Raw genomic sequence first — 25,146 nt, forward strand, 5'->3', positions numbered from 1 at the left:
GTATGATGCCCATTTGCATTCAGCGCAGGAGTTCTTGGGTCAGATGGGTTAAACTGTAAACGCTGGTACAATGTGAAATTCTTCTCTCGAAAAAATTACGCAATGAGAACTGTATATTGTTTGAAAGCAGCATAAAGAGGCATTACAGAACTCAGCGTATTAGGGAATACAGAAGACAAGAAGCGAATATGTGCGTTTCAGATAGGTCGTACGCTACAGAAATTTATAAAGACGTCTGAATGTAGTATTTCTGAAGAGGCCACTTTATTGAAAAAAAAAAGCCAAACTATCCTCAAAAAGTTTTAAAATGGAAACTCGAGTTGGTAACAGAGAATGTAATCCAATATAAATTATGATTTCCATCTTGAATACAAACACAAAACCGATATAACGAAAAAATGTGTCACTGTAAAAAGTTTATGTAGAATATTATTGTTCCCGTTATCACATGCGTGCACGCAAAAGATGTTGTATACTAATACCTATCGATAATTTTATAGAATAAATTTAGCAAAATAACAAGTAAACTACAACTGACGGAATACAAAGGTTGCCAATTGTATTGCCCACAGCAGTCCAGTTTTCCTAAGCAGAAATCATTTGCAAAAGCCGAATATGTGTTTCTGACAGTTTTCTTTCAGCGTTTGTTTTTGTTATTGTTGAAATCTCTATATAGACTTAGTTTTCTCCTTGTTAGCATGTATTCGTGCAGTTATTCAGGTAATGGTATACATCGAATGCTAGCATCAAGACGCGCCCCAAATTATACAGCAAAGTTACCCAGTCACTCACTTTATATACGAAACTACGGCATTCGCTCATACATAATACATACTGACATATATTATATTATATGCAACAATAATACAATTGTTGCGATAAATTAATCGCTTACGTTATAGCTTCCTATTGGCGTTTATTGTTAACAAAAGGGTTCTCAAATACTGCTGCAGTATGTAGGATCGATGGTGAAAACGAAAACAGAAGAAAGGGCTTGCATCGTACACCGCTAAAATCATAGGCAAAAAAAAACATTGAAAATAGCGGGCCGACTCAAGAAGCTGCTGCTTTCCGCCGGCATTTAGTGCTCGTTTAGTTTGTGTCAATATTGGCACCATTTTTTCTTCTTTTCTTTCCCGTTTGCCAACTATGTGAGACACATCTAATTAAGCACAAGGCCGATCATTACACATTTACCATATGAATATATTATTCGTGTATTCGACATCAAAGATCTGCATTCTTTATGCAGTACATATATAGGTAACGCATATTAATATAATCTGATGTATGTGTATCTATGTATACCCTCTGAGTATATTTATATATTATATATACTCAGCTTGTTTTCATTGCCTGTTTCGTTTAATCCCAATTTTTTAAGGTGTCCACTACTTTTGGTCATAACTAATCTCTTCTCTATTCTTAAATATAACTATGTATTCTTTCTTACGATGAATATTAACTTTCAGCTTCTCAATTGTTTTGTTTTATTAGTAATATCTTGGCTATTTCAACTACCGAGTAATTTTTAGCTAATTAGCCAATCCGATTCTAAAGCACCTTGGACAGGTCCCAAATCTTGATGCTTCGATCAGTGCCAATGGTAACCATTGTCTTTGACTCGGCTGACAGCGACATTGCTGTGACAGGAGCCTTGAGGTCGTGGAACTTCGCCAATGGCTCCCGATCTCCGTCTGAGATATGCAGATGACACTCGTTGCAGATGCGTACGGGAAATTCGAAGCCAAGCCGGGGAAGTGTCGAGCGATTTTCGGAGCACGCGTCACACAACGCCCTTCCGCACCGTCGACAGTGATGCTGACGACTTCCGACCTGTAAAAGAATTATTTTATTGTTTGATAACTAATAAGATTCTAACCCTAGAATTGCTATTAAGTAAGTACAATGCTGACACGATGCAATGTGTTGGACGTAGTTCAGGACCACGAACTACGGATGTCGATCACCAACAAAATGCAAAATTTTCAAGTTTTGCGCTGACAAATTTAGTTGACGTTATGATGGCACCTCACACCTAACCTCAAACAGCAATGGCACTTCTTCTTGAAAATGCTATATGCAACTACCAGCACCCCAACATATGCACGTGCGTACTCTTAAACGAATCCGAACAATTGTGGATACGATACAATGCATGGCGTCTTTTTGCAGACATCAGAATTCGAAGTACGTGCGCGCAGCTGTGTCGCTACTCGCCTGCTTCTGGTCGAACATTCCGCGTACGTTCCAAAAGAAAGGCCTAGCGCAACGTTCACAGCAGTCCCGCGTGGTCCACTCAGGCGTCTCCTGTCGCTGGGCGGCTACATCCCAAACGACTAACGTCGAGTCCTCAGACACTGAAAGCAGTGACGAGGCACTATATAACGCCAATCCGGTGATGCGAGCACGATGGCCACTGAGCTCGTAGGCCGTCCCTTTACCACCACCGATGTCCCACACAATGATAATCTGTTTGGCCAAAAAAATAGTCGTTAACAAGATATGATTCGATAGCTATTGTGGAGTTTTCCAGCGAGGGAAACGGTGGTAATACTTGCCTATCAAAAATCGTTAGCGACCTAGCTAAACGTATAAAAGCGCACTAACGGGGTAAAGCAGGGATCTGTAGGATTCCATTGGTACATCAGCAAAAACCGGAGTTAGGAAAATCTTAGGTGTTGAGGCAATGATCATTTTTTCGTTACACTTCCATATCTGGCAGAGTTATGCACACACCTCTACGTAAGAATTTCTAATTGTCTAGAAATAAACGATCTTAGTTCAATGATAGGTAACCTGATCAAAGCCGCCTGAAATGAGTAATCTTCGACGCTCATCCCACAACAACGATTGAACCGAGCCTGAATGTCCTTTGAGTGTTGTAACTGGCTGATAACTGGTTTCGGTCAATTTGAGCATCGTGATTTCGCCCGAATAGTCACCTACAAAGGCATGCCGCGATGCTTGGTCCAACGCGACTGTTGTGCACCATGCCGATCCCAAAAAAGCACCCAATCGGCGTCCTGTTTCTGTACAGTGCCACTGGAGTAGGCAAAATAATATAGGACCAAAAACAAACAATATTACAACTTGTCAGTGCAGTATGGTTGAATAAAGCAGTCTGATGCGTCTAAGTTACAGGGTCTGTGAAACGATTCGAATGCTTCATATTATAACCAACTTCAAATAACATATAATACAATGCGCTTAAATCAAAAGATAATGGGATAATATATATATATATATATATATATATATATATGCAAATGTTGTTGGTTACTTGAAAGTATTTATCTTTCCCAGCCGAAATTAGCCATTCCGTTACTGGGGAAAACTTCATCGAGGTTACACGCTGCTGGTGCGCAATATAGCTCCTGCAATTGTATAGAGGAAAAACAGCAATAGAAGTATCTGTTAGGCGAATTTGACTCAGTACATCTGAATATAACAAGCAACAAAAGCTCTAATGCACACCAAAATGTAGCAGTGCTCTAATATGCCACTAATTCATTTGTTTAGGTCATGTTTAATAATTTCATTCTCTCAGAAATTGCATATACCACGCATGGAGGTGGTATCGTAATTTTTGTGCACTGAATATATAATATCCAATACAAATACATGATTATGGTTAACTGTACGAAACGAATTTGTCTAACAAAGGTCTTGTGCTTATATAAGGCTATTGAAAATGGCCTTTCCTACCCGAATACCGAATACTATGCTTCACAAAATGCTGTAAATTTCAACAAAAGCTATGAATACGAAGTAACTTCATCAAATGAATCACCAACCTTCGGTATGTGATTTTATTGAGGTCGTCTGCGAGCTCGAACTCGGTTATACTTCCATTGTCCATCGCAACGAAGAGCCTTCGCAACTGTGGGTCGTAGTCCATAGCCGAGGCCAAACTTGGCATCGTGTGACATACCGACGGCCAGTACTGTCCTGTGTCACGTCTTGCCCATACTCGAATCGTGCGGTCGTCCGAAACTGAGATTACTGCGAGATCATCGGCATCTCCAATTAAGACAACCTGAATAAGTGAAAAGTAAGCCACAACTTTGCTTTATTACAACAGCTACACATAAATTCTATCCTATGCTACCAGAGATACACTGAAGGTTGCGGACCTTCTATACAATTAAGCAGACTCAGATGAGCTTAATAAAATCATTTCAGGGTCAATTGTACAGCACAAGTGACATATTTTCAAACGCTTTTTGGCCTATGAAAGCGGGTGGACGAAGATATCGGCAAAAATTGGTAAGGTGCCGACAAACGACGTGATACCTAGAGGTGACATATCGCATGTTAGCGATAGCAAGCGTAATAGCTTGCTGTAATCGGATTTCAACTAATTCAGCATTTACGTTTCGTGCTAATATTTTATATTATGTACAGCGTTCTATCTCCCTATTGAACGCGACTGCTGTCGGCGCTGCACAGCTAAACGGTGGTGTTCAAGTGAGTTGGACTTGTTTCAGCGTTTTCTTATAACTTGGCGTATCCTTGTACGCGAAGTATCAAAATGCTCAGACGAACAAGTGCATTTGAAAAGCAGAAAACACTGGTTGATTAGCATATTCCTATGTCAAAAGAAATCTGCACAACGCGAAACTGCTGAAACTGTTGCCGCATAAGATCGCTAACAGGAATCAAAAAAGGCGTACTATGAAACGGAAAAACCGTGTTATTATTCACGAACTTTAAAAGAATAGATTTGCCCCGTATAATGTTCCCCAAAGCAGATTAAAAGAGCACAAACTCATTGTATAGAAAGATACACTTCGCAAAAGAGACTAAATTCCAAGAAACTTCGGTTAAATTCTCGAGTAAACGAGCCCGTCTTCATTACGCAAACCAAGTTAAAAATGGGGCTATTGAGAGCCTGTTCCTCAGGTAAAATCACATATGGAAGTGGTCGAGGAAGTGTGTTAACAAACGATTTGTTCAAGTTTCGTTGCGCCGAAGGTTAGATATATATCAAAAGTTATGACCTGGGCTATGATTTCTGGCCAATGTACTGAGACAACACATTTAACCCAAGGAATGCCGGAGCGGCTGGGATATGCTTAAGTAATGCTACCTTACAGAGAGGAATGGTACTCTAATCGTGATTCAAGTACAAAGGGGCGTTTTGTCATAGAGCTTGGAGTATCTCTAGACTATTTGCTGTCAATAACGTTCAGGTGCTGTCGTAGTCTACTAAATCAGCACAATTCAATTTCATATAAAACATTTGAAAAAATCTTAAAATCACAAGTTTAAGAAGGACCGGATACCTCAAATATTTCAGATCTTCGTGAAAAAATTCACTAATGTATGGCAACAGAATCCGCTCATTGATAACACATCACTGCATCGACAAAATGCCTCAAAGGGCGGCGGCAGTTATCTTTATCCGTATGTAAAGCACTAGACTGGAATAACGCTGCTTTCATAAGCCAAAAACTGTTTGAAAATATCTCCCTTTAGCGCTACGTAATTACCTGAAAGTGAAAATTACTGAAATTTATTTGAATCTATTTGATTGAGCGCCGACTGTGTTATCCTATATATGAGGTAGTGTAAGTGCTAACAACGCCACATGCTAATTCTCTGTTTTGCCGCCTATTGCACACACAATTACTACTTTATTCTATTTTGGCGTATGGTAGTAATAATAACAAAACTATGAACCCCAGCATTATTCAAGTGAGGTCCTAAAACTTGCAATACATTAAAGTTATTAATACAAAATCAACAACAATGTGATTTACCGGTTTTTTCTTTTCGAACCCGTATAAATCAAATTGAACCTATAGGCAGCGCTAGCTAATGTAAAGCTTTTACATTTTATTGCTTTGCAAGTCTAAACATAATTATTCGTCGCGGAGCAGATTTCTTGTGCTGTTCTTCAGAGCTCCTAAACGCTCTCAAGATTATTCTAAATATTGCATAAGCTGGCTTATCACGCTCTGGACGGCATGTAAGAATGATATGATTTAGATAAAACAACATCAGTAAAAACCGTATGAGTTTAACAACTGTGGTATCGATAAATGCTCCTTTGCAACCGATCTCTTGTACAAATGATCTCTTGTAATCGGTACCAGACGCAATGTCTGTACCTCCTTGAAGACGGTGTGGCAGTATTCATTGCCAGTTGCCATTATACACGAGGCATACGGAATTAGTTAACAAAAAAAACAAGAGAACACAGCAAGGTCTCGCATTTTTCAATGATAACCGATGATAAATGAAGCCATGCCCATTACGAAACGAACTATTGGCAAATTGTAAAGATGGTGACTTGATGCAGATTAAGCATAACCTCTTTAGTCTATATTTCATTGCGATGGTCTCGAGATACCGGAAGAAAAACAAAGACGACTACAATACCTTATCATACATTCTCTACTGATCTAGCCCGCAAATGCTGTGATGTGTCATACCAGCATCTCTGCTTCATCATATCAGTTGTATATAGGTACAACTATACGATCTATATACACATAATATACAGAGGTATATGTTTTATTGTAAATTGTAATAAAAACGTGTTATTTTTTTTTAACTAATCTACGAATTTTAGTTACGGAGTAAGCAGACCGAGATCAGAGATAAATGACATATTAATATGTTGCCAACCATGTCGTTGTAGCTATCTTTCATAGAACTGGGACTAACATATTTTCTGCAATACAATTCAATTTTCGAGACGCTAATTTCACTAAGCCAAAATATCAATGAGATTACATAGTATATTCTGAAGATCACGTAGGTATCGTACTAGTACAATATCTTGTTATGTTAACAGAAACCTGCGCGATTTATAATTGCATTATACGTCACACAATAACAGTAATAAGCATCTATCAGTATAAATGAGAATTGCATTGATTTTTATTGTGGTACCACCAGGGTAAGTGTTTCGAAAATGAATTGTACGCTTTGATGCGTGCGACCTAACTTGCAAAGATGTTTATTTATAGCAGCATACAAAATACAATTTATCAAACTGTGACTCTTCTTCATAAAACCTAAATATCCAATTTACAGCAGAGTTAGAAAATTACGGTAACTATGTAATTTATGGATGGATAATTATGTAGTCAAAGCATAGTGTTCACAACAAGAAGTGTCATCTTAACTTTATCTATTGATTAGAAATATTTTGGACAGAGATGTAGCACACAGGCGTAGGTAAAACGATTTTCAATACCAAAAAAAAAAAATACTCAAGCACATTTCACACAGAATATTGCAATACCGATTAAAAATCCATGTAATTTATTCAGAAATCTTGCTCAGCTATATTTTACATTTTCGAAGTAACGCATTAAACCATCAATGTCTATTTGATGTGGCGTACCCAATATTTGATTTAACTCATAAATTTGCCTAAAAGAATATAGTAGCACTGCATCAGTGCTATTAGCCTGACATTAGAACGGTCGAAAACCTATTAATTTACCGGGACGAGGCAAAAAATGTGTTGCTGAGAAGGGACCTTAAGCCAGTGAACAAATTTCAAAAATACTAATGCGATTTCGAAGGCAGCGTACTCTGTAAATAATCAAAACCAAATCATACATTTCTATCTATTATTATACCTGATTGACGGTGTCTGTGTGTCCGTCGAGACGGCACAGCAATTGAGGCTTTTCGGGGGACATAAATTGGCCACCTGACAGGGGTTTGATTGAGGCAGCCATTTCTAGCAGAACAAGCAAAGCCCTTCACGAGTCGGCACGATGGACTGCTCTTCGCCACAGATACCGGCAGCTATAGTCGAACCGTACGAAAGTTACCTAAAGAATCCGTACTTCACGGTACTCCAGTTGAAAACTGTGGTCTAAACTATGAGAAATCTACCTGCAATAAACCAATGAACCGAGTCATTAAGTTTTGCGTTTTGTTAAATCAAAGGCTCACCAGACAAAAGTGACTTAAAACAACTGTCCAAGGGACGAAGGATGGAGCTTAATTTATTGTGGGACGCTCGAAATTTCAAAAGGTTAGTAAGAATCAAATGAAGCGAGAATCAAGTTTCAATTCGGCATCTTCTATGAAAAAGAATTATCTAGTATTTTATAAAAGTAATATAATGATAATAACAACCTTTATTAGTGATAATGTATGATAGTTGCCTGTATATAAAAATCAACAAAAAATTATTATTTAACAGCCAACTGGATGGCTAGTCCAAACTATCATATATGGGTTATACTCGTCCCACAATGCAAACCACATCGCGGCATCGTTACTCTAGTCACTCTGGCCTGATTTTCAAGTCATACCAATATAAACAATAATCTGCATCTAACAGTTGGTGCTGTCATAGTAATGACTGCAATAATATAACACCATTTACAAGAAAATCAATGAAGGCAAACACGCAGTGGGAATAGGTAGACAGGCAAAAGGCAACATAAGCTAAACGCAGTAAGCGACGACGCCAGCTGGATAGGTAAGCTTAGGATGATGTGGCGCCAGTCGCCGCAGTAATCTTTATTGTTTAGTTTAACTGATGACTGGAAAGTGAACGAAGTTCACCTCCGGCAACTGCGCAATAAGCCATACTCAGAATTATAACTGTTTATGTCACAAAACTGTAACCTGCGTTGTGATCAAGTGTCGTTCAGATGGATGGATGAATCATTCTCATCAATTATGATGGACGAGCCCGATTAATTTGCTGATTTCATTATGTATCGATTGAATGTGTCATATTTTGTTTGGTTCCTGGAGCAACGAATATGTGAAGATACTTGAAGAGGCATACGTAATCCATTATTAAGCATCGATAGTTTTGACTAATGATCAACTAGTGGCATATTCGGCTAATAACTTAAATGCATACGACAATACAGGACACACGTAACATTTAGTGTATGTAGATATGTTATGATCCGAGTTTACGATTACTGCAGAGATGAGGGATCGCTTCTCAATTTCATCTCCTATTTTCGTTACACCCCACCTGGCGGATTGAGACGAATGAATGAAATCGCTTCTTTCTGTCACCTTACCCCTATAATCTTAATTTCGCTCATTTTATAAACAGGAAGCATATTAGATCTACCGACCAAAGAATTATGTATGAGTTAATAGAAGCTGGTATTCTGAGCGTTAATTAGCCTCAAAAAGAAAAAATATCTCATAATGGTAAATATGGACCTGTTTTGTAGAGTGTATTACCCCACACCTATGTTCATTTATTTTTTAAACATTGAGCCGTGCGTAGTTCATAATGTTGTCATTATTCAGTTTGTCTCTGTACGATAAGAGGGTACAAAAATTACATTGTCCTCCAGTGGACGCCATAACACTCAATGGTTGTTATAGTCACAGCCCTAGCGCTATATAATTGTGGAGACTATCGGGCAGATCCCTCTGTCAAATCGGCATATAAAGACTATACCTCGTTTAACGGCACATGAACAAAGCGTCCATCGGGGAAATACTCTTGTGAAAGGTTTAGTCGCATGGATATTCCCAGCATCATCGGCACAATGCATTGAGAGACAGCATCCGAAAAAATTCATGTTATTGTATTTCGTAATACTTGCACCAGCTTTCCATTGTCATTTTTCATATATTTCAATGTACCTATGAGTCACTACGCGTTGACCAGCTAAATTTCTAGATAAGAACACATGGAAAACGCACACGAGAATTTGTTACTATGAGAAATATATTTTAATGCATAATGTGTTATTTTTTTATAGTTTCGTTGCGAGCTGTCGAACATCTATACTTTTTAGCATTTCGTATTTTCGCTAACACCTTCTGGTTTGACCAACAAAGCTGCTGACAATCAAGACACACACACACATACACAGTGACAGGTCCTCAAAAGCAAACTATCCTATTTTCTTTTCTGCATTAGCTAGTTCCTTCACAAGCCGCAAGAAAAGAGTGAATTATAACAGGCCACCAATAGCTATACCAATAATCCTTCGATTCAATTTTCGGTTAAAAAAAAAGTATCACAACGATTTTTGTGTCGGCTTCTTTCCTTGAGTCGCTGCTACGCAGAAAAATGCACACAGCATCGTACAGCAGCCACGCACCGACTTCAGCCAAACATTCGAAGCACACATTTATCTATACGGCGTTGTCGGTTGTTGTTGTACCTGACCAAATCTTTGACAGCCACACATTCCAACTCACCACAAAAACGGTAGCTCGACGCAGAAGGCGTTGGTTGGCGATAAGTTTTACGCTAAACTACAGAGTACGAGCGCCAGGTTGTCGCTGTTGTTGTTGCTGACGATACACGTTGACGGTCAAACAGCGGCGCAACGCATAGAGAATGCATGGAGGCTGCTGTGTGTTGCCAGCGGCTGGCTGTCTATGTGCTGCCTGGCTGCGAATCTCCCTGATCGTTGCCGCTACCGGTGTATTACTGGCTATGTTTTTCTTCAATTGTCTACTCGTCTCGACAATGCTCCAGACGACTCTCGCAGATCTCCGTGCTGATCCCGATGCGGCTGTTGGTATCATATCATATCGTGTCCACGGCGGCCACCAACACACCTTGATCACTTGCAATCATATAAACTCACTTCATTTCTATTTTGCTCACCACGCTATCTACGCATTTCTAGCTGTTGTCACCAGCAGTTCGTTACCAGCGCTAACGTACCACTACTAGTACCACTAATTTTTCTATTGTCTCTGCCTGTCTCTTCCCATTTCTCCCACTCGCCAGCAAACACCACGGAGCATCGCATTCAATTGGTGGCAAATCGACGGATCGACACCTCGCAGCTCAGTAAGCCATCGATTGCAGCGCGGCCCCATATGTATATTATTCGTAATTAGTGGAATGATAGTCGAGTAAGAAAAACGAGCGACATTGACACAAGAACTGTTAACTAGCGCGCGTAGCTCACCAAGACACACACAAACACGGACAGACAGGCACCAACGGGATTTCAGCATTAACGCGCGAACAAACACCGACTGAAAAGTGATGCGTAAGGCAATACTACCTGACTAGGTGGGTTGGCAATCAAAACAATGAATAGCTCAATGGTAGTTCAATACGGGTGTGCGATTTGGGCTGCCTACTATTGAGCTAAGTGGTTAATACGATGAATGAATTCGATGAGAATGAGGCAAACGATTGCTTTTTAAGCGAACGACCATTACCTTAAGAGTGTTTCTTTCCACGCCAGGCACTAGTTTATACAGAGTGCACGAATTCTGGAGAGGGTAAACAGAATCAATAGATTATTTAGCTATTGGATGAGGAAGATACGTTTGTATTTAGCTTTCAAGTTAACTTGTATTTTTAACTGGTGGCTGTAGCCCTAGTTGACATTCGAAATTATGGGTAATTCTCTAACATGTGTTCATACTCCTTACATCCATTTGTTTATGCACAGTGTTAGGACACGAATCCTTGAGCGATTTAAACGCCTCTTTCATGCAACAGTGTTGGAGCTGGGCTGTTTTCATTTGCATATCAATAAATTTTATGCTGTATTTAGCTTGAAATTAGATCTAGACTGGTGAGGTAAAAGTCAACAAGGGTGTGATCGAATTGTAAATTTACATCGACCTTAAACATTATAATAAGATGATCACAATCGATTATCAATGAATTATATAATAATTTGTTAAAAAATGGGCGTTAGGACCATGGTTAGATGAAGCTTTAAAAGATATGTTCATCCTATGAGCTGACCTTCCTTTAATTGGCAAATCATGTTAGATCTCAGATTTTCTGGTCATCTACCGAATGTATTAGTTGATTGGGCTGAACTGATTTTAAGGAGTCGTCGTAACGTATGAGCTAGATAAAAGATTTGGAAGTAGATAAATTTTGTATTTACGTTCACATTTCTTGCCTTTTCTTTCTTATCATCGTTGCTGATAATTTGGACGAATAAGTCGCGGGCTTGAAAAAACCTGAAACTGCTTATTCCCGCCACATCAAGTTAAACGCTTTTCTAAAATGAATCCAATGTCTGATCTTTGGGCATTTCGTCCATAGAACATTTAGCCATAAAAGCCACTCGTGCGAAAGATATCTGTAAAGCAATAGCAGAAAAATACCCTGAATAGAGCAAAACTTTCATATGTGCTCACGTATTTTTAACCTTACGAAACTTAACCATTGTTATTAATAACGGGACCGCGTAACGGGACGACATGTTATCTTAACCATCTTTCAGCTAAGCCACTTAATTTTCCAAATTATCCCGTTACCTCCCCATATTACCCTATCTTAACGATTGCTTTAATCATTCTGTTACTTTGCTTCACTTATTCATTTATTTTAGCTCAAGTATTGCACTACTGCAATACGGTCAGATACGTCGGCAGAGCGCGAAATAAACCCCCACAGAATATTCAGTATTGCCGACCATCCAAGAAACCCAACGGGAAGATGGACCGATGCGCAATTAATAAAAGAGAAAGCGAGTCCATCAGAGATGCCTGAAAGCTTTGTATTGAAATGACATCAGTTCAAAATACAAACCCGAGCACGCGGGGTACAGGGTTCGGTGTGCGAAAGCTCCATAGTGAACGAACAATAAATTAGCAACGAAATTTATACATCTTTATATAAAGTCTCTTTCTTTTTAAGAAAAATAGATATTCCTTTATTGTCTTTTGACTATTCTGTGGCAGATCTTCCATACCGCCTTGTCAATCATTTTTTGCGTTTATTCCGCTAAGAACAACTTCCATATTTGATCGTTTCACAAATTCTCAACCATTACAAAAACTGCCCATTATAGTACGTTTTCCGATATTTTACACTGAAAACTCTACGGAAGTTTTCATATTTTCTAGGCTAGGAAATTCCTCCCAAACTTATCGTATATATACAGCGTTATGTATCTAAATCCAGACCTCTTCTTCTAGCTTGTTTCAGAGATTGTATCTAAATATCAACACATTTCAATGCACATACGCTAGAAGTCGTATTTATTCGATATAACCATCATTTATCACAATTACATTTTCGGGTTAGCGTTTAAACCACTCCATAGTCCCTTTCCAGTTACTTCTCCTTCATTCTACAAAAAACTTTTTGATGAGAACTGTGCGTCGAACGATATTGGTAGGTGCAAATTCGCTAAAATGTATCTCGAATACACTACATACTAAAAGTCCAACGAAATTGAGTTTTGGACTAATAATAAGCTAAGGTTCCCAAAAAAGGGAAGAATTCAAAACAAACAAAAAGTCGAAAAGATGCGACACAATACAGAAAGTCCCTAAAGAACCAGGTGTTGGAGCTTATCTAGACAACCCAATTATTGATATCTTTCTTTAAGGCCTATTAGTAATTCCTAAGATCCGGGGTGTAAACATGATTTTTAGGACAACTTTGACTAATTTTCAAATGAAATCTAAATTGTATTGAAAATCTTCCAGTTTGCCTCCTGAGAACCTTGCTTGTATTTTTCAAGAACTATGTGAAAGCTCGTAATAACGTAAACCTCGATTTCTGACAAAAAAGAAAATTTACAACTTCGGTCGGGAGCAGCTTTTTCCGCGACGACACATTGGGTACTAGCTGAGCTTTGCTCATATTCCGAAACCGATGCACCGAACAACTTTTTATTGATTTACTGTTTTGTTCTTGGATGAACTGGTTTCCTTCTAGCCGCAAGAATAGCGGCTAAACGTATACTTGCTATGGCGAGCAGCTCGCCAAATTTTGTTCGAATTTAAATGGCCCGACCTTATACATATATATGATTACCATGTAAATAGATATCAGCAAAATATATAAGATGACAGTCATAACTACTTAGAAACTCAGTCTGTTCGGGTGATTTAAAGAGCAGAGTCTGACACCAACAATAATTGTTATTGTATACATTACCCAATCAGGTGCACATTTACCGAGCTAAAGTAGGACATTATGCATTTGTATGACGATATAATTTTCTGATTATCACCCGACTAATAAGTATGTGCCATTACCAATAATAGTATAATCAGACAGTTTGTTATTACTGTCATTTTTATGATTTTTATACGTATATAGATCCCAAAAAAATTATTCAAACGCGCAATATATCATGAAAACAGGACCAAATAGAAAGAAATAGGATTAATTTAAGACTAGTTATAAACCAAAGCTTCCACACTACATTAATTTACACGTAGTTATATCAAAATATATCTTATCACATAATGATCCATACACATACAAACAAAGCGCGATAAATTTCCATACAAAGTTTAATCTTTTTTGGCCCCTTTTTGCCTTTCCTATATATAGAAATACCTATCCTTCATGCTAACTATCCTAAAACGATGTAGAACTTAAATAACAATATCGAACCTTCAAATAAGGACCTTAAAAAAGTACTATGAAGAGGTATCAGTAGTACACAGGCAAGAGTTGGGGATCGTCCTTTCCGGTCTCTGTTAGTTGCCAATTCGAGAAGATTTGCGGTAGCAGTCAAAGGTCTGCACGTTCATTTATGGCAGTCGGAAGAGGTGCTAGCGTAGATCGTGACAGCGGGAAGCTTCAATAGTGCACTGAATCAAATTTTGATCAAAACTTTTCCATGAATTTATACATTAAAATGAGAATAAGTAGTTTCTGTAGCTTCGTTTACTAAACGCTTGTTCATATTTTTCATAAAATTCATAATTTACTGACCACATTTGTTTGAGATCATTGTTCCATCTGGAGAAAATAAAAATTATATCTTTCTTCACACGCTTGCTGCAAAAAACACAAATAGAACGGTGCTCGATTAAACAACCGAGAACCAAAATAGTATGGTAAACTGTGAACGTAGATGGCGCACAAAGATCAATACCCCCTAGAAAGACTCAGCTACGTACTGTCTACTTACCGTATGAGTGTTTGTCGGCCGTTTCAGTCACGTTGGCTTTTTGAAACAGCTTTTATTGGTTTGCTAGATGGGTGTGTTCCTTACTGCTCAGAATGGGGACACGATCTAAATGCAAAAATAAGTGAATTAGGTTACTCATGACATTATAGCACGCCTAGAAATTAGGGTTATTATATATTTCGTAGATGTTTGTTGTTTCTAAATTTAATCTACAGCGTTTATTAGCGAAGTGTTTGAGATCTTTCAGTTAAAATCACTCACTTTATCTATTTTCCATTGCAGCTTCTAACCAATTTTTTTTGCATTTTTTTTATATACGAGACTACATAGAGAAGTTCATTACGGGTCTGTAATTTTACACATACCGCATAACTAAGATAAATCTCATCATGAGAGCAGACGCTACGGCGACCTTTCGCGCAGCCATAGAAATAATAAGTATTTTGAAAAAATCGATTGCAAGTATTTAGTCAGCTTTAAATACGTTTCTGTACAAGTTCTACCAGCTGCAGCTAGAATCAATGGCGAAGTACCATGACAGACTATGATGACAGACTTTTATTTACGTATCGAGCATGTGTTCTTCGTACCTCAGTGACCTTTTGATGCTCTGAAAGGCAAGGAAATCAAAGATCATCTGCGTGCCTATGATCTATTCAGATCCACTAACCCGGTCTACGATATGATACTTATCAGTTTTTCTCTACATCAGAGAGCTAGAACAACTGAGTTTGATTGGTTTTCTTTTTCTGTTCTACGAATGGCCTACTAATATTTGATCAGTTCGCTCAAATAAGATATTTTACGCTCAGTAGAAGACCGAGAGATCCTAAACTGATCCATTAATTTAGTACCCACAAAAAAATACGGGGCAAATTTTATAATCTACGTAAAAAATAAGAAGTACTATTTCAGCTGTGCTAATTAACATATAGAAATATGTAGAAGATTATGCCACCAAAATAGGACATAGGTACATTGAAAACGATTTCGGTACCCTTTGGTTAGTGCATGTTCCCAGCTGTATGCCTGTCAGCATTCTAAGTGTTTTAGCGTACAGCTGAATAAACGAAAATGACATCTTGTTGTAAACTTAGCTTATTTAAGACTATAACAAAACCTTTGTCTTTGAAGAAGAGGCTGACACGCTTGGAAGATACCCAGCTCACAAACAGGCTTCTATTTGATTCCGACCCGGGTGAACGCCTTTTTCATCCGGGCTTAAATTTTCTGTCCGCTAATGTATTGTTTGAAGAAAAAATTATTTTTTTCCGGCACGAAATCTCGCTTTTTGGCGCAGTTATTGTTATATGATAAATTTAAATTACCGCGAACTGGTTTCCCTTTGTGTAGTATAAAGGCTATCAATTGTTTGGCATGACTTTCTTTCTGCCAAGCTACTCGTGGTTTGATACCTTATCCACGTAAACATTAAGGTTTTGAGCATAAATCTACGCAATACTAATCCTTAGCAAAGGTATCGTTTGAGGTGCGCTATTGCAGGCTGTAGGCAGTCTTAACGTTGGTACTGAAAATTAGCATAAGCAATATATCATCGAGCTTACGCAGATATATGTTACGGTACTAATGACCAATGGCGTGTGGAGATGACTTATACCCAAAAAGATCGATTCTGCTAGTTATCTTGTGTTAATCTTTAGTCGTTCGCGGTACGTTTTCGCTAACATACGAAGTCTCAACTAACTAAGTAGCGACTTATTTGAGGTAGGAAAAAATAATCATACCACTTTCCGTATATGACTCTATAGCATGAGATCAGAAAGAAGCATTAATTACGTATACTAAGCGTATAACCCAACGAATACTTGTTACTTGACCGTGGCTCATTGGAGTGCTAGTGAAAAATCGCTTTTAACCTGTATAAAATTTCCCTCAATTAATTAACTACACGTATCGAAGTTCCTTCTCAAATAGTAACGCGTTCGTTCAAAGCAACGATGACTTAATTGCTACTTTTCCGTCATGTTGTTTGGCAAAGGTCTTAATGTTTCGTGCAGTACAACTTTTATTAAAATCTCAAAAGAAAGTTTTACCGCTACTCAAACAACACCAATTTGAATCATGACATTTGGGTCGAAAACGCCAACGCATGTATTTGAGGAAGTTTTTGGACGTTTAGCGTTGATGTGTGCAATATTCACTAAATTGAGACAAGATTGTTTATTGAAGTTTGTCTTTTTTCGAACTACGAAATGGCTATATCCTTCGACCTATAGAACTTAATCCAGGGCCAAGTAGTTTTTCTACCAATGTAATCCTTCTAAAAAGCAATCTTGGTCGGCTCATCGCTTCTCCTACATAAAAATCAGTTCTTCATTTCTCTAGAGCCTTTTACCTGTTTGTCATTGTTTAGATTTGCAAATGGCTTACTAACTATATCTTTAATATCTTTAACGTCTACTGAACGAAAATTGGCTCTTGAAGAGCAGCTTAGACGCATTTAGTTGACCCAGCACAGCGCATGATCAGCATCTTCAGATATTAATGCACTAATAAAAAATTATCAATTTGTACTTTCGTTCGAGTACGAGACGACGGGCGTCCGATTAGGGAACACTGAATGGGCAATTGGCACTTAGAGGCATCTATGAAATAGAATTAAGGGCGTTGCAGTGGCGGATCTTACCGAGAACACTTATCGATTTCTTGTTATATTCTAGGTGCTAACGGACTCCTAATTGCGTGACAAAAATCCTTGCGTAAGCGTTTATATTCGCGCAGACTCAAGAGCAGGGTTGTTGTTATTGTTGTAGAAGAAATCTACGGTTCGGTCGCTACTCATATCTATAATGTCCTCAATTTAAACCAGTACTTGTTTGAATACCGTGAAGGACGAAAAAGATGTCGACGAATTTTCGCAGTAAACAAACAACCTAATGTCTCCTAACGTAAACGTTGGGTCCGAGATTATTACCGATAGGAATTGATATTCGTTTTTATTAAGCTCTTTAGTCCTTATAACATCATTATAAGTTTGTCATCATCTTATCAACTCTTTCTGTCTACTGACGCCATCTAAGATTCACGACATCAATTTATTTGCTACAAACGATGGACTCGAAATGACGGCACGTATTTAATGCGTTCTTCTTATCATGTCATTATTTATATTTTAAGAACTATTCAATCATTTTATTATGTTTTCGAATGTTGTCCCCGTTCAGTCTGGGTTAATCATTTAACCTATTTTCTCAACAAGAATGTCACCTATTCGGTCCGGGTATAGCTATTTTTGCATTATTAGCTTTAGGAAAATAGATTGTAATATTACGTGACTATGTCGGCTATTTCCAAGCTTTTCGAGCAGTCGTTCGTAGTGTGGACTCCGCTAGATTGTGTGCACACTGTATACCCATCACTCTTGCCAATGAATAGCAACTCGAGCCACCACCGCTATGATAAAACGATTGTTAGCGAAAACTGTGCCGGTACTGTGTGATGCTCGTTATGGCGGCCACGTCGACCATTATCTCTACCGCGTCCTGCTTTGAAATCGGTGTTCGTGAGTGGTGCCCTGGTGATTCAGCAGGTCAGGGTCGCAGGCTGCAGGCTTAAGGCCTCAGTGGCAAAATCCGGTATACTCGCAGTGTCTTGCGGACAGACGACCTGACCCGGACTCGCGCAGCCGCTGCTGCGACGAACTCCATTTTAGCTCGCAAAACGACACAGCAGTGCGGACCATGCCACACTAGACAACGACCAGATTTGCACAGCAAAGGTAGCATGGGGGCCTTTGCGTGTACCCTCTGCTTCTACTGGTTGGAGCTTCTGCCCTCTCCACTTTGCGTCTCTTTGTGTACAACACGCCAGCAGCGGCAGAGGCGGCGGCAACAGCAGCTGCGATCGGGTATATGGTATGGTGCAGCTTGAGTACCCGTGGCGGCGGCGCGCTCATTCGGGGAATGAGGAAGGGGTAATGTGGCACCGAACGGGGTTCGGGTTTCGATCTACAAGACCACTATGGAGGTGGGAGTAGACAGGGAAGGGCAAATAGGGATGAAAAGCGGGTGCTACCGAAGAGGAGTTACAGCAAACAAGGGGGAGCGGGATGCGTTCGGGTTACATTTACCCCATCGAAAGGGACCAGCTGAACTTCATGTGCACGGTGAACGGCCAACGGCTAACCGAACGAACAAAACTCCAACAAGCGATGGATAACATGGCGCTGTAAGTAGTAGTAGCAGCAGCAGCATTTACGAGGCTGAACAGCACACAGGCGAAATACCATCAGGCTGAAAGGCAGCCTTAGTATAGGGAGGGAACTTGCAGGACTTTCGTTACATGCGCTTGACATCAACAGTAGCAGCAGCCTTCAGGGGTGGCAGCAATCAGCAGGAGCAACGAATGGAAATGGCAATAGCAGCTGCAGCGGCTGCCGAGGCAGCAGTATGAACAGTCACAGCAGCTATGATAACAGCAGAAGCACACGAAGACGATGACTCGCTATCGTACTCGCTAAACTAACGTAGGCCGCGGGTCGTGCAGGCAATTGTTGTCAAATAGTGTACTCATATTACCGCCGCTACTGCTGATTTTCGAACGCGCTCTCAGAAGCGCGGATCCGTCGACAGCGAAAATAGTGTTGGACCGGTGGCGTACAATTTGTGGCAGATTTGCGGTTTTCCACGCGGCCGAGCCGTGTAGCTGTCATCCGCCGTGAAACTGGTGCAATTATCAGTGCCGGCAGTACCGTCTCTATTATTTGTCAGCGCTCGCAGAACTCGTGGAGCCCGACAGGCAGCCGACGACAATAGCACTGCGCGAATCTATCGAACATAGTTACGCGTTGCGAAACGAAGTCGGGGCAACGAAGTAGAATGACGGGGGACTTTTTCCTAAGTCGGGTGTGTCCGCCTACCCGATTCTGCCGAGGACATACCTGACTGAACGGCGTGTCTGCGACGTGACAAGTAACACACAATGATGTCGACTCTAGGGGTGGTGAGGCTTCTAGCGGTGGCCTGTCGGCTGTTACCCCAGTCGTTCCTAGTGAGAAGCGTACAGCTGATGCTAACGGTGCTGGAGCCGTAACGGAGACGAGGCGGTACGAAGGATGCAGAAATATGTGCAGTGTGTGGCAAGACCGCTTGACATCTGGCCAGCATTGCGGTTTTATTATTAGTGGATAATTATGAGTGGTGCAGTGATAGCGTTACTGTGCGTATAAACTGCTAGCGGGTAGCTGGCGCACGTTGTCGTCTTGCCGCTTCTTTTTTTTTACCATGACTTATTATAACTGCCTCTACAACGACGAAACCTATGTGTCTTGATTCTCTCTCTCTTTTTCTCACTCACTCTCTCTCTCTATATATATATATATATACACCGATGAGCAGTGCGATCAGGCGGCATAAATGTTACCGACTCAGAAAAGCTCTACGTAGAGGTTGTCGTGCGTTTTCGAATGGACGGAACTTTGAGAAAATTCGCGCAGCAGAAAGACAGGCACGCAGTATGAAAATTACGCACAGAAAAATGTTATTTATTTTCCCATTGGTGCAGTGGCCGAATCACGTTGCAGTATAATTAATAGGAACAAGATAATTATTAATTATTGCTGCTAATCATTATTCATCTGTGATCAGCTATCCATCAAAGTGGAAAGTTGTTTCGTCATCAATATTGGATATACATATACTAAGGAATAGAAACAAAAAAGAGGCAAGGATAATATCGCGTTTCGGTTAATCGAGAGTTGGGTACGTGGATACGTAGAAATAAGACCAAGTTAATAATATTTTTGTTATTATTAATATATTTTTTTATTTTCAACTGAGTTCCTGTGGTCGAGACGTGTAAAAGATTGTCAGGTCTGGCCTTCTAGTCGTGCCCACTTCGAGCACTGTATCAAAAAAGAAAGGGACAATACATAAACAGATTGTGAGGACGCTGTACAAATGAAAAAATATAGGTCCCAGAAGAAAGCACTCGTACCACCAGTTGCTAGTTCTTATTTTTCTAACAGTAAGGGACACTTTTAGGGCCAGCTGAATAGTACGTTTTTTTTGTTAGTCATCTGATGCTCTTTAATGCACGTTGAACTCATTTGCTATGAAAGCAGGACATCTCCCAATGCAACAAAGTTTATTCGATAAACAAACAAAGATAGAGGGTCAGAGAAACGCTTAAAATATTTAAAAACCGAGGTGGCCAACGCTCGGACTCGAACACGGGCAGACGTAAAATACACCGTGTGATGACACTATTGACGCTGGCTCTAAAGGCTACTTTTTTCACTAACATGTCTCTGTTCACTTCTATTTGTTAAATGTAAATTGCATCAGAGAATTAAAGTCTACCGTGTCAACGGCGTTCGTATATAACTGTAACCGATTTTGTTTTTGATCGATCCAGTAAACAGGTTACAGGTTATTTTCGTGCAAATGTATTTAACAACATTTGTCTACGTCTCAGTCCATTCACAGTGACATGTAGCGTAAAATCTCACTTTCGAGTTAATTCTGCGACTTCCTGAACGCTGAGTGAGAAACGTAACTGACAGTAGGATACAGGAAACGATTTACTTACAAAACCTGCAACAATGGACCCAAGTGGCAAGCTAACATTCATCGCATAATTGACAAAATACGAGAGTTGAAATTAGCATATGGAGAGACGATTCACTGTCGAAATTAGGCAGCGTATGCTTCTGGCGTGGACAGCGGTGACACGCAGATACAATGATAAATAAATAACCGGACCAGCTGCTCAAGGCGTAGGTCGATGGCCATCTCAGTGAAATCGCTGGCAGATCTATACGCGCAACTTCCAATGGATATCCAGATCTTGGCTGATTTTGATTGTGCTAGGTCGACGCTCGAAGGCAGCAGCTGAAATCTTCGATGAAGTCCGATTTCGAGACGCTATGCCTTGTGATTTAGATTCCCTTACCAGTAACCATCAAGTCTTAATGTTGTCTTAGCATAGACATGTCATTAGCATATTCGAAGACTGGAATCATACAACATTGGCCGGAGACTGTTCTGTACGATAAATAATTAGCCTATAAGTGTAACGTCAATGTTTGTTTTACAGCCGACATCGTTACATGCTAAGGTTTTCGTACAGCGTAGGACGCAAACTTTGGCCCTATTGCTCATATAAAGGCTGCGCTTTTATTTACCAAAAAATCATTGTTTCGCTATTGCATCATTGTGTTCCGCCGGATCGGACTGTTAGGTGAGTCTACCTGTGTCATCGAACAAACCCGAAACACAGACCCGCGTCGGTCTGGAACTGTTTTCAACTCTGACGAAAATACATCAACCCGAATATCGTTTCAAGCCCTAAAAGGTTGTCGTATTGGTTAACCTTAATAAAGGGGAAAGGGGTGTCCAATAGAGTTAAACAACAACAAAAAAAACTGCAATAATTATATAGATGAGGCAGCTAAATATATATAGCTTCGCTATCGAAAATCAAGTATGGGGAAGCAACTCGTATCACGCCGTAATATCGGTAACTAGCACTGCCTCAACACGTTCGCTCCCCAGCAACCTAACTACATTGCTGGGACCGCTGACTGATTGGAACATCTTTTCCAATAAGTGCTACTAGGCTCTATAGAGAAAAGAAATCGTAGCTAGTGGAAGAGCTTGAGAGCTACAGGCCGTCATGGCAGATGACCAGCCTTATTTTATTGTCAATAGTGTCAACAGAGAGGAAAATCAAAACAAAACAGTTATATGATTAACATCATTGTTATTATCAAACCTAAATCCGAAAGGCAGAATACGCTATAACATGAACAACCAATACAAGGTCGACATTCGTCTCAACAGCAGTTGGCCATGTGATCAATGTCAAACACATAAAACTTTTTGATAGGTTCTGTTTTATTTCGAACGTGTAGAAATGAGCGAAATGATGTAGAACGATTAACTAAGAAGAAGGTGCTTTCGTTTGTATAGTTTTCAAGTGAAGCGAGGAGCGATCTTGTTCGATCTCAATGACGAACTCATATAGACATGCACGTGGCGGTTCCACCGTGCTGCTCACGAGAAATTCTCAGTAGCCAATGCGTTGTTATACGTTAAATGCGAGATCCGGCTATTGAAAAGGTACAGCAATAGCGAATAGCTTCTAAGATGTACGTATTTTACGAAAAGTAATTAGTTTCAGGCTATAGTCTTCAAGCTGTCGATGTTAGAATAAACATAATTAGCTGCTTACTTGAAAGATCCCGCTTTTCATTGGCCCACGAAGAAGATTTGCAAATAAAGTAGTCTTTATTTGTAGCAGACGCCACGAGCAGTGCCGATTAAAAGAAAGGCTTGCCAGGACGAACGTGTAATAACAGGAGCGCACTATCGTTTGCGGTCAATTTTAGCTGAAGTGAAAGCTGCCGGATTTTAAATTAAAAAAAAAAAAAAGGAGAAACATAGTGAGGAACGATAGCATTGTATGCCGATGGAAGAGGGAGCAGACGTCACTTGGTGGCATACGCGTACAATACTTATACTAGCATACGGTATCTCAGCTCAAGACGACTAGATCAAAATGCCCAACTGCTTCGAAACGACTTGGCAATCCATAGTGAGATCATTTTAGAAGGTAATCATCTTAATAAATATTTGTTGGACTTTAAAGAATCATCTGCATTGAATCTATGGCATTCTTTTACAGAGTCTTGTAAATATTAGCGGCCAGTTTGAGGGTGAAGATGATGGTGTAATTTATTATAAGTAAACCTAACGTATCTACCTTCGTGTACAGTAATTGCCCGCTAAGTGTGTACCGACCCTATGAGACGAAAATGTTTGCCTGTCGAGTTGACTTAGGCGTAACGTCGTTGTATTTGGAGTCATTAGGTATTTTGTCCCAATCAGGTCGTGTACAAACCAATACAGTTCCGTGTAGGCATATTGTTAATAAAATCTGCAATAATAGCATTAACAACCACTTGATATTCACGTGGGATGGTAGCAGGGCTGTCAGGATAAAGCGGTCAACTGAATATTGCCACTTGTTCTATGTCTGCCCGTAAAACATCTGTATATCTGCTTGGGTCACTGTGACTGTTTGATCAGGTAGTATTTTGAATTGACTGAATACCTTGTGCTGTATTAAGTTAAGAAACATGCTTCAATTAATCTATTTAGAAGAAATTCAAATACCCACCGCCTAGTTAACTAGATTCGTTATTCCGCTCTGCGTTTACAGTTGTGTTAAGGTCCAAATTAAAATCTGTAGACGGCCGCGAATGGGAGTGGAACGCAATTTGTCCTAGGGGTATGCCAACCTTCAGTCTTATGGCTCTGTCTAATCATTTTAGATGGCAATTTAAAAAAGTTGTTTTTGAATGAGCGCGCGCATCAGGCCTCAGTTTTCAGCAGAGTTCATTTGACGCAGAGGAAAAAGCGTTCACCTGTAAGAACCGACATGCAGTTTATATAGAAAGCTCCCTTTTACCGTGTGGACCTTGTTTGACTTATGTGGTAGCCTATGTAAGTGGCGTTCTTATTCTGTACCGACTTGTTCTGTATGGCCCATAATAATGACTCCTCAAATACTAAATTATGTTTCGTTTTTAAATGGAGCACCCTTGCCATGATTGGTCGAACGTTATAGGAAACTTCTGTGTGTGTTGTTTGCATTTGCATACACGTCTGAATGTATGCGGCACGCATGTTCCTAAGCCCAGCCTTTACACGAAAATAGTATCAGATCATAGCTTCTATTAAAATTGATCGCAGCAAATAACTTTTCGTAGTTCCAGTCGAGGGATTTACAGTTGTCCGTAGTCAGCTAAACTACGCGTCATATATGGCAAAAGGACAGACGCTTTGGCCTTACAATTTATGACGTGATACCAATGCCAAACACTGAGTGTCATTTGGTATCTGTTGACATATTATTTTTCTATTGTGAGCCATTATCTTACGTTTACGATTCCTCTTCGGTTTTTTGGCACGGAAATACAGATTTATTATTCTTTAAGGACCAGATGACAACACCTTTTTCATCTGTCCTAGCCTAAAATAATGAGATGTAGTTTGCGATGTTGCGTTGTCGACCCAGACGTTCCGTAAACATGCAACTGGTTATTGACGCGATAGGCAGGAATAAAAAAGAGGAAAAACTTAGCTATTTCAATCTATGACATCGTTAAATAAAACAGAAAATACAAGTTGCGGTGATTCACCCGTTCAGGCCACCGCGTCGACATTAAACGGATAAAAGGTAAGGGGAAAAGCTATCCGCCTTGCATCGTTGAGGTCATAGATATTTTCATCAATTTCGATAACTGCGGGCTCATAGTATAAAGTCATGCATTCAGCAGACTGAATATATA

General features: G+C 39.7%; 1 protein-coding gene and 2 long non-coding RNA genes across 5 annotated transcripts; 1 reads left to right on the forward strand and 2 right to left on the reverse strand.

The window, feature by feature from the left end:
- Nucleotides 1-242: 242 nt before the first annotated feature.
- On the reverse strand, nt 243-10,982 carry Wdfy2 (WD repeat and FYVE domain containing 2). 3 transcript variants are annotated; one of them, XM_022854600.2, is made up of 7 exons: nt 10,165-10,981; nt 7,602-7,863; nt 3,798-4,039; nt 3,284-3,377; nt 2,800-3,045; nt 2,221-2,472; nt 243-1,836 (listed from the first exon to the last, which is right to left on the reverse strand). In XM_022854600.2, exons 2-7 carry the CDS (start codon nt 7,701-7,703, stop codon nt 1,555-1,557), a joined length of 1,218 nt encoding a protein of 405 aa, XP_022710335.1. In that variant the 5' UTR covers nt 7,704-7,863; nt 10,165-10,981; the 3' UTR covers nt 243-1,554. The 3 variants fall into 3 exon arrangements, with proteins under 3 accessions (XP_022710335.1, XP_022710336.1, XP_022710339.1); XM_022854601.2 differs by lacking the exon at nt 10,165-10,981 and adding an exon at nt 8,363-8,382; XM_022854604.2 differs by having other exon boundaries at nt 1,708-1,836; nt 2,154-2,472; nt 10,165-10,982.
- Nucleotides 10,983-13,700: 2,718 nt separating this feature from the next.
- Nucleotides 13,701-19,819, reverse strand: LOC111272923 (uncharacterized). Its single transcript, XR_002687784.2, has 3 exons — nt 19,732-19,819; nt 14,832-14,936; nt 13,701-14,508 (listed from the first exon to the last, which is right to left on the reverse strand). It is a non-coding gene; the product is annotated as an uncharacterized LOC111272923 (long non-coding RNA).
- A 649-nt stretch (nt 19,820-20,468) lies between these two features.
- LOC147751792 (uncharacterized) lies at nt 20,469-23,231 on the forward strand. Its single transcript, XR_015315894.1, has 2 exons — nt 20,469-20,551; nt 22,763-23,231. It is a non-coding gene; the product is annotated as an uncharacterized LOC147751792 (long non-coding RNA).
- Nucleotides 23,232-25,146: the final 1,915 nt, after the last annotated feature.

The sequence above is a fragment of the Varroa jacobsoni genome, unplaced genomic scaffold (assembly GCF_002532875.2).
Source record: "Varroa jacobsoni isolate VJ856 unplaced genomic scaffold, vjacob_1.0 contig03858, whole genome shotgun sequence".
Taxonomy (NCBI): domain Eukaryota; kingdom Metazoa; phylum Arthropoda; class Arachnida; order Mesostigmata; family Varroidae; genus Varroa; species Varroa jacobsoni.

Excerpts from the sequence above, each read along its gene's own strand:
- Wdfy2 (XM_022854600.2), bottom strand. The coding sequence starts at position 7,703 with ATGGCTGCCTCAATCAAACCCCTGTCAGGTGGCCAATTTATGTCCCCC. Across the intron at positions 4,040-7,601 it reads ACACAGACACCGTCAATCAG|GTTGTCTTAATTGGAGATGC; the intron begins GTATAATAATAG and ends TCACTTATTCAG. Across the intron at positions 2,473-2,799 it reads TTTCAGGCGGCTTTGATCAG|ATTATCATTGTGTGGGACAT; the intron begins GTTACCTATCAT and ends TTGGCCAAACAG.